Source organism: Penaeus monodon, chromosome 43 (assembly GCF_015228065.2).
Source record: "Penaeus monodon isolate SGIC_2016 chromosome 43, NSTDA_Pmon_1, whole genome shotgun sequence".
Taxonomy (NCBI): Eukaryota; Metazoa; Arthropoda; class Malacostraca; order Decapoda; family Penaeidae; genus Penaeus; species Penaeus monodon.
In genome coordinates, this window is record NC_051428.1 from 5,232,551 (window position 1) to 5,245,050 (window position 12,500).

Here is a 12,500-nt window from a genome sequence, read left to right on the forward strand (position 1 = left end):
CTTTTTCCTTTTTCCTTTCTCTTTTTTTTCTCTCTCTCTCTCTCTCTCTTTCTTCCCCCCCTCTCCCCTCTCTCTTCCCTCTCTCTCCCCTTTCTCTCCGTCTCTCTCTCTCTCTCCCCCCTTCCCCCGGCTTTCCCCTCTCCCCCTTCCCCCTGCTTTCTCTTCTCTCCCTTCCTCCCCCTTTTCTCTCTCTCCCCCTCCCTCTCGCTTTCTCGCTCCCCCTCCTTCTCGCTTTCTCTCTCTCCCCCTCCCACCCTCTCGCTTTCTCTCTCTTCCCCTCCCACCCTCTCGCTTTCTCTCTCTCGCTTTCTCTCCCTCCCTCCCTCCCTCTCGCTTTCCCCTCCCTCCCCCCCTTTTCTCCCCCCCCCTTTTTCTACCCCCGGGGCTAGTACAGGGGTTAACGTGTCGGCCTCTTACCCGGGGGGTTCGGCGGGTTTCCCCGGCCCCCCCCAGGCGCGAGAATTTGAAAAATTTCCCCCAGATTTTTACTGTTTTTTTGGGGGGGAAAACCACGGGGGCAAGGATTTCGGTTAGCCGGGTCGGGCCAAGAAACTAGGGCCACGTGAGAAAAAAGGGGGGGCGGGGGGGGGGGAACTGTAGCCCACACCAAGAAAAATCCTTGTATAAAATTTGGAACCCAAAACCCAAAACTCTCCCTCCCCCCTCCCCCCCTCCCTCCCTCTCGCTTTCCTCCCTCCCTCCCTCTCGCTTTTTCTCCCTCCCTCCCTCCCTCCCTCTCGCTTTCTCTCCCTCCCTCCCCCCCCTCCCTCTCGTTTTCCCCTCTCCCCCCCTCCCTCCCCCCCTTCGTTTTCTCTTTTTCCTTGCTCCTCTCTCTCTTTTCTTGCTCTCTCTTTTTTCCCTTGCTCCTCTCTCTCTCTCTTTTTGGGGCTCTCTCCCCTCTCCCCTTTTGGGCGCTCTCTTTTTTCTCTTGTGCTCTCTCTCTCTCTCCCCCCGCCCCTCTCTCTCTCTCTCGCGCGCGCCCTTCTTCTCTCTCTCTTGCGCTCTCGCGCGCGCCGCTCTCTCTCTCTCTCTCTTTTTTGGGCGCCCCTCTCTCTCTCTCTCTCTTGGCGCCTCTCTTCCCCTCCTCTTTGCGCTCTCTCCCCTTCTTCTCTCTCTCCCCCCCTTTTCCTCTCTCCCCCTTCTCTCTCTCTCCCCTCTCTCTCTCCCCTCTCTCTCTCCCCCCTTTCTTTTCCCCCCCCCTTTCTCCCTCTTTGCTCTCTTTCTCTTTTTTGCTCTCCTCTTCTCTTGCTCTCTCTCTCTTCTTTGCTCTCCCCTTCCCCTTTTCCCTTTCCTCTTCTCTCTTTTCTCTGTCTCTCCCCTCTCTCCCCTCTTTTCTCTCTTTTCCCCTTCCCCTCTCTTCTCTCTTTTTCTCTTTTATCTCTCTCTTCTTTTCTCTCTCTCTCTCTCTCTTTGCTCTCCCCTTCTCTTCTCTCTTGCTCTCCTCTCTCCTCTTTTTGCTTTTTTTTGCTCTCTCTTTTCCTCCTCTTCCCTCTCTCTCTTTTCTCCTCTCTCTACTCTCTCCCCCCTCCCCTCTCCCCTCTTTCTCTCTCCCCCCTTTTTCTTCTCTCTTCTCCCCCCCCTTTGCTCTCTCTTCTTCTAAACCCCCCTTTCTCTCCTCTCTTCTCTTTTCTCTCTCCCCTCTCTTTTGCTCCTCTCTTCTTTGCCTTTCTCTCTCTTTTTCTTGCCCCTCCCCCTTCTTCTTTTTGCTCTTTCCTCTTCTTTGCTCTTTCTCCCCTCTCTTGCTCTCTTCTCTCTTCTCTTTCCTCTTTCTCTCTTTTGCTCTCTCTCTCTCTCTCTTGCTCTCTCTCTCCTCTTGCTCTCTCTCTCTCTCTTGTCTCTCTTTCTTCTCCTCTCCCTTTTGTTTCTTTTCTCTCTCTTTTTTCTCTCTCTCTCTCTCTTGCTCTCTCTCTCTCTTTTTGGGCCTCTCTCTTCTCTCTTGCTCTCCCCTCTCTCTCTCTTTTTCTTGCTCCCCCTCCCCTCCCCTCTTCTCTCCTCTCTCTCCCTCTTCTCCCCCTCCCCCTCTCTTTATCTCCCTCTTCTCTCTCTCTCTTCTTTTTTGCTCTCTCCCCTTTTTGCTCTCCTTTTCCTTTCGCTCTCTCTCTCTTTCGTTTCGCTTTCTTCTCTCTCTCCCCTCTTTTCTCTCCCCCTCTCTCTCTCTCTCTCTCTCTCTCCCTCTCTCTCTCTCTCTTTTTCTCTTTTTCGCTCCTCTTTGTTTTTCTCCCCTTGCTCTCTCTCTCTTTTGCTCTCTCTCTCTTGCTCTCCCCCTTTCCCCCTCTCTCTCTCTTCTCCCCCTCCCCCTCCCCCCTTCTCTCTCCTCCCCTCTCTCTCTCTCTCTCTCTCTCCCCTCTCTTTTTCTCTCTCTCTCTTTTCCTTCCCCTCCTCTCTGGCTTTCTCTCTCTCTTTTGCTTCTTCTTTTTTCTTTTCCTCTCTCTCTTTTCTCTTCTCTTCCCCCTTTTTCCCTCTCTCTCTTTTTGCTCTCTCTCCTCTTCTTTGCTCTTTTCTCTCTCTCTTTTTTCCCCGTCTCTCTCTCTTTTTGGGCCCCCCCCGCTCTCCTCTCCCCTTCTCTCTCTCTCTCTTTCTCTCTCTCTCTCTCCCCTTTTCCTCTCTCTTTTCCTCTCTCTCTCTCTCTCTCTTCTCTCTCTTGCTCTCTCTTTTTTGCTCTTTTCTTTTGCTCCCCTCTCTCTTCCCTCCCCTCTCTCTCCCCTCTCTCTCTCTCTCCCCTCTATCTTTCTCTCTTCTTCCCCTCTCTCTCTCTCTCTCTCTTTTTCCCCCTCTCTCCCTCCCCCCCTTCCCTCTTTTCCTCTCCCCACCCCTTCCCCCCTTTAAACTCTCTCTCTCTTTTTCCCCTCCCTCCTATCTTCTCTCTCATCCCTCCTCCCTTCTCTCTCTCTCTCTCTATCCCTCCCCCCCTATCTCTCTCTCTCTCTCTCCCCCTCTCTTTTTATCTCCCCTCTCTCTCTCTCTCTCTCTCTCTTCTCTCCCTATCTCTATCCATCCCTATCTCTCTCTTTTCCTCTCTCTCTCTCTCTCTCTTCTTCTCTCCTCTTTTCCCTCCCCCTCCCTCCCTCTCTCTCTCTCTCCCCCCCTCCCTCCCCCCCTCCCCCCCTCCCTCCCCCTCCCCTCTCCCTCCCCCCCCTCTCTCTCTCTCTCTTTTTTTTTCTCTCTCTTTTTTCTTTTTCTTCCCCTTTTCTTCTCTCTCTTTTCTCCTCTCTTCTCTTCTTTTTTTTCTCCCCCCTCTCCCCTCTTTCTCCCCTCTTCTTTCTTTTCTTTTTCTCTCTCTTCCCCTCTTCTCTCTCTCTCTCTCTCTCTCCCCCCTCTCCCCCTTCCCCTTCTCTCTCTCTCTTTTCCTCTCTCTTTTTTCCCCTCTTCCATTTTTTCTCTCCCCTTTTCCTTCTTCTTTTTTTCTTCTTTTCTCTCTTTTCCCTCTCTCTCTCTCCCCTTCTCCTCCTCTCCCCCCTCCCTCCTTCCCCCCCCCCTCCCCCCTTCTTTCCCCCTCCCCCCCTTCTGTTCTTTTCCCCCCCCCCCCCTTTTTCCCCCCTCCACCCTTTTTTTTTCCTTCACCCCTTTTCCCTCTCTTTTTTTCTTTCTCCCCCCCTCCCCCCTTCTCCTTCTCTTCCTCCTCCCCCCTTCCCTCCCCCTCCTCTTCCTCCTCCCCCTCCTCCCCCCCCTCTTCCTCCCCCTTCTTTTTCCCCCCCCTTCTTTCCTCCCCCCTTTTCTTTTTTCCTTTCCCCCTCCCCTTTCTTCTTCCTTTCCCCTCCCTTTTTTCTTCCTCTTTCCTCCCTTTTCTTCCTTTTCCCTTCCCCCCTTTTTTTTCCCTTTCCTTCCCTTTTTTTCCTTCCCCCTTTTCCCCTCCCTTTTTTTCCCTCCTCCCCCCACCCCCTTTTCTTTTTCCCTTTCTTCCTCCTCCCTTTTTTCTTCCCTCCTCCCCCCCCTTTTTTCTTCCTCTTCCCCCTTTTTCCCTTTTTTCTTTTTCCTCTTCCCCTCCCTTTTTCTTCCCCCTCCCCCTCCCTTTTTTTCCCCCCCTTCCTCCCCCCTTTTTCTTCCTCTTCCTCCCCTTTTTTTTTTTCTTCCTTTTCCCTTTCCTTTCCCTTTCTTCTTCCTCTTCCTCCCCCCTTTCTTTTCCTCTTCCTCCCCCCCCTTTTCTTTTTTTTCCCTCTTCCTCCCCCCCTTTATTCTTTTTCCTCTTCCCCCCCCCTTTCTTCTTCCCTTTCCTCCTCCCTTTTCTTTTTCCCTCTTCCCCCTTTCCCTTTCTTTTTCCTCTTTTCCCCCCCCCTTTTTCTTCTTCCCTTCCTCCTCCCTTTCTTTTTCCCCTTTTCCCTCCTCCCTTTCCTCCTCCTCCCTCCCCCTCCCCCCCCCTTTTCCCTCCTCCTCCCCCCTCCTCCCCCCTTTTCCCTCCTCCCCCTCCTCCTCCTCCCCTTTTCCTCCTCCTCCTCACACCCACCCCCCCTCTCTCACCTTACCCTCTCACCCCCCCCCCCCATGTTATCCCCTCCCTCCCCCTTTCTCCTCCCCCCTTTCCCTTTTCCCAAATTTCCCCTCCCTTTTTCCTCCCCTTTTTTTTTTTTTTTTCTCTTTCTCCCACTTGTTTCTCCCTTTTTTTTCCCCATTTTCCCACTGAAGGGTTTTTGCTTAAAAAAGGTACCCCCTACCCAAGAGATAAAAAGATATTATTTAAATAAATAGTATACATTAGATTTGATCCACTTTCAAAATATGATAGCCGCATGTTTTATGCATTTTTCCTAAATAATCTTCTTAATTAAAATGCAGCTCATTGGTTTTGAAAACAGTTCTAAGTGTGAATAATTTCATTAACTTCTTAAGCCTGATCAGTTTGTCATTGGTGTGTTTGATATGTAACAATCCATCTCATCAAAGATACCAGTATATCTAATCTTAAATCTCCTTAATCTTTAAGGTAACTTGTACGCTTTAGTGTACCTATTAGTCATAGAGAGGCTCTGAACTCAAGAAATTGTGGCTTCATTCAATGATATATAAAGAGTTGTTATTGTTATAAGTATCAGTAATTGGAAGTGAGGAAGGCTATGTATGCTGAGCCCCCAAGTAAGTTCACTTGTTATATATACTTGTATAAAGTCTTTGATTACACTGATATATGGTCTTTGAGTATAGAGAATATTGATGCAAGTAAAATGTGAGGTGGTATTATTTTTGTGGGATCATTTATTTCTGAAGTATGTGGAAAGTAGAGAGGATATAGATCAAACTATTAGTTATATTACTATTATGTCATTGTACATCTTTCAATATTAGTTTGTTATAAGTACTCAAGGAAAGTCTCAAAACCTGAACTTCAGTCCTAATTAATGAAAATGTTGAGCAAGCAAGTTCCGTACCTCACACCATGATGCAACACAGCCACAAGTGGAGGTGGCAATAACACTTGGTCACCTTGAACATGACTGTACATGCTGTAGGGTCACTAGTCTTAGTCTCTGATATGACAAAATTGTGAGAGCTTGTTACTTATTATCCTTTTTTTTAAATGTCATAATAGTTGGATTTTCATGATTTTGAATTGGTTTAAAATTGGTTGCGCTCGAAGCATTTTGTGTTATAAATTCAAATATCAAAGGGTACCAGTTTAAGATGACTTTTAAATAGGTGGTGTATTATGAATACTTGAAGTGGAATTCGAAGAAAAGCACAAAAAAGAACATATTGATTTGTTTTGAAAAGAAAATCAAAGCTCAGCACCTTCAACACTTGATGCATTACAGCTCTTTCAAAATATTCAACTTTTTACTTTGGCAATATTTGGAAACATTGAGTTATACGTTTGATTTATTTGAGGGCAAAATTTCATATCAGAGTATGAAACAGAGGAAATAGAATTTCAGCCCAGTCTGAAATGTACTTTCTCCTTTGATTACACAGTAATATAATTAGTAATGTAATAAGAATTCTAAGGCATGTTCTATTGTTATTGATGATATTAGTTTCCTATTTCTTTTTGCTATGCATCTATTCTTGCATCCCTTTTTACTTATCCTTTTCATTCTTCTCCCTCTCCACCCCCTCCTTCCCTTGGCTCCTCTACCTCTCCACTTCTCAGCTCTTTCAGCTCTGCTCTTTTATTTTATCTTGTTTTTATCACATTCTGCTTATCTGGATTTTTTTCTTTTTTTACTATTGGTTATTACTAATACTGTTTGTTGTAGTAAGTAGCTGGCCAGTATGGGTAATGGTAGTATAGTATGACTAGAGAGTAATAATATAGAAGTTGTGCAAAGTATTTTTTCTACAACTATTAGGTTACATAATTATATAGTTGTAAACATAGATATCATTCTGTAAGATAGTACATGTAGAGTTGTTACGGTAATGTTTGCGCTTCAGCATATTTTGGCATGATTCTTACCCTTTGAAAGTGTATTTATATAGATGGAATCAGTTTGAACATTATTATTATTATTATTATTGTTATTAGTATTGTTAAATTGTTATTAAATTGTTTAAATCCTGGATAGCTGTTGTCCTTTAACAAAAAAAAATCCAGTACAATTCAGTTAACTTTACATCCGTTATCCATTACTCTCTCATACCTAAGGTTCATTATTTTCCAAATCTTCCTCTCAGCTATGGCATTGGCCCTTTTAGCAGGTATATTTCAGGCAGCTTATTTCTTTTTGTTTCAACATTGCGTGCAAAACAATATGATTGATTTGAAAAGTAGACCGAAATAATGAAACATTACGAAACTTGAGGCGCTTTTGCTGATTGGGAAAAGATGCTGCTCCTGTGGGGTTATTCATTGTGTCTTTATTATAAGACTTTTAGTGCCTGTTCAGATAAATATTTTAGGGATTTAATTTTTTTTTTTTTTTTTTTGTGCATATATATATATATATATATATATATATATATATATATATATATATATATATATATATATATATATATATATATATATATATATATAATATACATACATACATACATACATACATACATACATACATACATACATACATACATACATACATACATACAATTTTTATAGGTCAATGTTAGTTTTCATTTATGGTGAAGCGAGTGTTTTTTATGTGATAGACATATGTGATGTATGTAGTGAACAGTCTGGCCTTGTATCTGTTGAGTGAAGTGATCTCATGTAGAGAAGAAGCCTAATAAATGGTAGAACTTTTTGATAAATTTGATAATTTGTCTGTATCGTGTTCTGTAATCAAAAGATTTATCATTGTTAATAATAACTTGCAATAAATTCATTTTTCCAATATGCTGTATTCATAGTTAACTACATTTTCGTGTAGGAATGTAAAATAAGGAAAAATTAATTCTTTCAGAACTGGCTGGGCTTAATCGGACGGTTTACCGAGGGCTGCACAAAATGCCATTGGCAAGCCGTGCTCGTGTATATGCTGACGTTAATTCCCACAGACCACATGAGTATTGGGATTATGAATCTCATGTCATAGAATGGGGGTAAGTTTGACCTTTTGAAGTTTTTCTTTTGGGGCAAAATATGCTGAACAATAATGCTCTGCCCTCCTCCCCCTCCTTCCTCCTCCCTCCTTCTCCCTCCTTCTCCCTCCCTCCCTTCCCCTCCTTCCTCTTCTCCCTCCGTCCCTCCGTCCCTCCCCCTCTTTCCTCCTCCTCCTCCATCCCCCTCCCTCCCTTCCCTCCTCTCCCTCTCCCTCTCCCTCTCACATATCTCGTATGAGAAAGATCTTTCTAATTTTAATTCATTCTCACCCCCACCCAAAGTACCTCAAAATGTTTATAGCAATTTGATTTTCCAGACACCAAGATGATTATCAGCTTGTTAGGAAATTAGGCCGTGGGAAATATTCAGAAGTGTTTGAGGCTGTAAACATTAACAACAATGAAAAATGTGTTGTCAAGATCCTCAAGGTATGACTCTTCTTATACTACATGTATTTTTCACTGGTTGTAATAACATCCGTTGAAATTTACATTCCAATTTTATTGCTAATATAACCGTCACATTTTCTAATGAAATTCCTTTAATGAATAAATTTAAGCTATTTTTAATCACCCTCTGATTATATGAGCATATAATATCAAAACCTATGTAATTACTATAAGATTTCTTTATTATTATTTACTGTAGATGTGGACTTATCAATAAACGAATGTAAAATAATTACTTTCCAAAACAGCCAGTCAAGAAAAAGAAGATTAAACGTGAGATTAAGATCTTGGAAAATCTTCGAGGAGGGACCAACATTATCACACTCCAGGCTGTCGTAAAGGATCCAGTCTCGCGTACTCCTGCATTAGTGTTTGAACACGTTAACAACACAGACTTCAAGCAACTTTATCAGACGCTCAATGATTATGATATTAGATACTACTTGTATGAGCTTCTTAAGGTGAGTAAGATCGAGGTATTCAGTGGTTTGTGGATTTCTTAGATTACAGATTTCAGAGTTCAGGATAGCATGATAATATAAAGGGTATTTTGAAGTTGGTGGGAGAATGAAGGTTGAAGTTAAGACAGCTATCGGTGGTCAGTGTTGTTTCAAGTTTGGTAAACATTAGGACTCCATACATTTTTGCAGTGTCATTTAAAAAATTACTAAGTTACCATTGCACTGAGTATTCATAATTTATAGGACTGTGACTGAAGAATGTGTACATAGAAATGAATCACATTTTTCCAATTTTATCTACAATTGATTTATTTAGTCTGGTGTGGTATCACTATTGTGCAGTTGAAGCTGTAGTCAATTTTTTCTCCTGTGTATAAAGTTTATGGATTATTGTATAGTTATTTATTAATCTCTCTATATTGACTCTTTCCTTTTTGTACATTTGGAAGTTTTGAAAATTTATGTAAAGGTAGTTAAAATTATTTGCTTTTGGATATATCTGTCATATGTGCTTGTCGGTAATCCATGTAGTGATATTTTTATTATATTATAAAAAGTATATATTTTTAAGCATTGAATTTTTTTTTTCTACAGGCATTAGATTACTGTCACAGTATGGGAATTATGCATCGAGATGTCAAACCTCATAATGTCATGATAGACCATGAGAACAGGAAATTACGCCTCATTGATTGGGGCTTGGCAGAATTCTATCACCCAGGCCAAGAATACAATGTCCGGGTGGCATCCAGATACTTCAAGGGCCCTGAACTTCTTGTAGATTATCAGGTCAGTTTACTTTCTCCTTATGTTTGTATTGTGTGTCCTTTGTCAGGCCTTTATTGGAAGATTGGTGATGTGTTCAAGCGCGCGCGCGAGCGCACGCACGCACGCACACACACACACACACACACACACACACACACACACACACACACACACACTCACTCACTCACACACACACACACACACTCACTCACTCACTCACTCACTCACTCACTCACTCACTCACTCACTCACTCACTCACTCACCTCACTCTCTCTCTCTCTCTCTCTCTACTCCTCTCACTCTCCTCTCCTCTCTCCTCTCTCTCTCTCTCTCTCTCTCTCTCTCTCTCTCTCTCTCTCTCTCTCTCTCTCTCTCTCTCTCTCTCTCACTCTCTCTCTCTCTCTCACACACACACACACACACACACTCTCTCTCTCTCTCTCTCACTCTCACTCTCTCTCATTTCAGCAGTTGGTTCATTTACTGTTTATTCTATATAAAAAAAAGATAGACAATCCTTTTCTGTCATTTTGTTTTCTTTAATGCTAATTGAATATGGAATTCTGTTTAAGATTAAGATATTAAATGCAGTGAGGATATTGTTAGAGTAAAAACTTTTTTACAGATCATAATATATACTCTGTTTACATTTCACAGATGTATGATTATTCATTGGACATGTGGTCTCTGGGCTGCATGCTAGCGAGCATGATCTTCCGCAAGGAACCATTTTTCCACGGGCATGACAATTATGACCAGTTGGTGCGCATTGCAAAGGTCTTGGGGACTGAAGAACTTTATGAATATGTTGAGAAATATCAAATTGAGCTAGATCCTAGGTTCAATGACATTCTGGGAAGGTAAGACTATTTTGTATTCTTAGACTGTTGATTGCATAAAAGAGAATGAAAGCAGTTCAACTATAAAATTGTCTCTAATTTAAGGGCAGAATGGTTTTGCTTTGAAAGTGTTCATAATTTGCATATTATATACCTTTTCTTGGAAGTTTAATTTTCATTTTGTGCATGTAGTTTCTGTGCTCTTATTTTATTCTTCCTGTAATTGTTAAAAATTATTTACTACAGGCATTCCCGGAAGCGGTGGGAAAGGTTTGTCCATAGTGAAAATCAGCATCTAGTTTCTCCTGAAGCCCTAGACTTTTTGGACAAATTACTGCGTTATGATCACCAAGAGCGCCTGACAGCCCACGAAGCCATGGAACACCCATACTTCTACCCTATTGTTAAGGAACAGGGCCGACAAATGAACTCGCCCACGCCTGCCCCACCCGGTGCCCCTCTAGCTGGAGTTCCTGAATAGATGTGGTGTGTAACACATTGTTGGTTCATATATTCTCTAGATCCTCCAAAGAAAACCTTGGACATGGATTTAATTTTGATAGATATTTGTACTCTTACCAAATCCCATCAACCATATTACCTAGTCAGCTGCTGGTGACTGGAGGTTACGAAATTTAACAAAATTAAAAGGATGTGTAAGAAATTTACAGGCCAAATGTACAATGCAATGTCTTCTTTTTTTTTTTTTCTATTTTAACCTGGCCTTTAGTTCAGCTTCAAAAAAGAAAAAAAGAAATGCTGCAGTCTTATATTCAAGGACAAGTCAGATCCAATGAATACTGCACACTTATTTTGTTTATTAGTTTCCTTTCACTCCTTCAGATAAAGAGGTAAAGTATCTACCAACCCAGTGGAACAAACATTACCCCAGCCTTATGTGGAAGTGACTTGGTTGCTGGGCCCTTGCAGCTGATGCACTAAGTTGATTACATTGATCACAGAAGGACATGTAGCCACTGTTAAATTGAGAAGGGAAGACCAATTTAGCCCCTGAAGATTTTGAGAAAATTGTGTGTGGAGCAGTGCAGAAATGCTCCAAGGTAACCCAATAACTCAATTATTTTGATAGGTATTGCTTAAGTTATAGGAGGTGGAAGATTATATGCAATTTATCAAAAGTCATTGTGTCAGTACTAAGCACTGAACAGGGATTTGCAGGAACTGTGATTCAAGATCATGTTTAAGTTGAAATGGAAAATTAGGAATCACATGCTCAGTTCACAGCTGTAAGCTGCTGTTTGATTTTCACATTTATTCCATAAAGCTCACTTTTTATTTTTATGGACTGATTTTTTTTTATTATTATTTTCTTTGCTATGTAGCATTTGAATAATAAGATGCTGTAACCCTTCAAGCACAGACTCAACCTGGGGACTTGCTTATTTGGATGTTAACTGACTTGAGTTTGGATACGTGTTGCAAATTGGAGTAAAATTTACCATCCTTCACTGGTGCAGTTACTCTACAACTCTACCATGCAAATGAGATAGGACATCATTAAATGAATATCATGCTTGTAAATAACTCATCTTTCATTTGGTCTAACCTAAGGATGTTACTAAATTTTTGTTGCAGTTTCTGGAGTAATAGTTGTTTTAAGTATTGACAAATTATGAGTAAAAGTTGTCAGGCCAATTCCTCTATAGACAGTTGTTCTGTGTGTGACTGAACAATATTCATTGTAAATGCTATTAAGGAAATCCCTCTTTCTTATGGTTATTAAAATGTTGTAAGTAATATTGATTTTCCTTTCCTTTAATTTGAAGACCTATTTTATAAAGGTTAGAAGAGGCATGGATCTTGTATAGCTTACTGTGATTACACCTTTGTTCATTTTCTCTTCATATCTTGCATTCACTGTATTACAATCAATTTCTGTAATGTCTCAGTTCAATTGTTAAGCATGGAAAGAAGGAAAGCAGGTGGTAATTCTGCAAGAGAAATGCATCATTAGGGGTATATCGTCGTACGAGTTGTTTTGAGAGGAAAGGAGAAGTTTCCGATGTGTGTTGAAGATACAAGTTATGAATTCCACAAAGATTGTCATTTACAGAGATGTTACCTTTGAATATTGAAAAATAAATGAATAAAAACAAACCAATATGTTGTGAGTTTAACTAATAAAGAACATCCAAAGGAAAATTTAAGGTATCATGTGAAGACTGATGCTGTATCTCCAATTAAATGTACTAACATGTTTAAGTACTTTGTGTGAGGGTGAGTTAGAGTATTGGGCTAGACTTACTCATGCATTAGAAATCCCATGAAATGAGCCAAAGCTTACAATTTTATTTTTTACCATGCCTAATGAATCTATTTGATTGGAAAATTTACTTTGCCTGCATCTCCCACACACTATTTTGTATCACTTCTAAATACATATTTAATTTAAGCAAGACCCTAAGTAAAACTTTTTAAGGTTAATTGTGACTACAGAACATCCAGTGTCCCGTTTACTGCTTTACAAGTATCCACAATCTTTTACTGGAT

General features: G+C 41.5%; 1 protein-coding gene across 4 annotated transcripts in view; it reads left to right on the plus strand.

Annotated features, from left to right (window-relative positions):
- LOC119568218 (casein kinase II subunit alpha) overlaps nucleotides 1-12,113 on the plus strand; it is a 13,744-nt gene extending 1,631 nt beyond the window's left edge. Inside the window, exons 1-8 of one of the 4 annotated variants that reach the window (XM_037916651.1) lie at nucleotides 4,940-5,067; nucleotides 7,332-7,470; nucleotides 7,788-7,899; nucleotides 8,169-8,381; nucleotides 8,976-9,170; nucleotides 9,808-10,010; nucleotides 10,236-10,475; nucleotides 10,833-12,113. In XM_037916651.1, coding sequence (XP_037772579.1) covers nucleotides 5,049-5,067; nucleotides 7,332-7,470; nucleotides 7,788-7,899; nucleotides 8,169-8,381; nucleotides 8,976-9,170; nucleotides 9,808-10,010; nucleotides 10,236-10,470 — 1,116 coding nt within the window. In that variant the 5' untranslated portion in view covers nucleotides 4,940-5,048 and the 3' untranslated portion in view covers nucleotides 10,471-10,475; nucleotides 10,833-12,113. Of the gene's footprint in view, nucleotides 1-4,939; nucleotides 5,068-7,331; nucleotides 7,471-7,787; nucleotides 7,900-8,168; nucleotides 8,382-8,975; nucleotides 9,171-9,807; nucleotides 10,011-10,235 lie in introns of those variants that run through there. The other 3 variants (XM_037916653.1, XM_037916650.1, XM_037916652.1) reach the window with 3 other exon arrangements.
- Nucleotides 12,114-12,500: the final 387 nt, after the last annotated feature.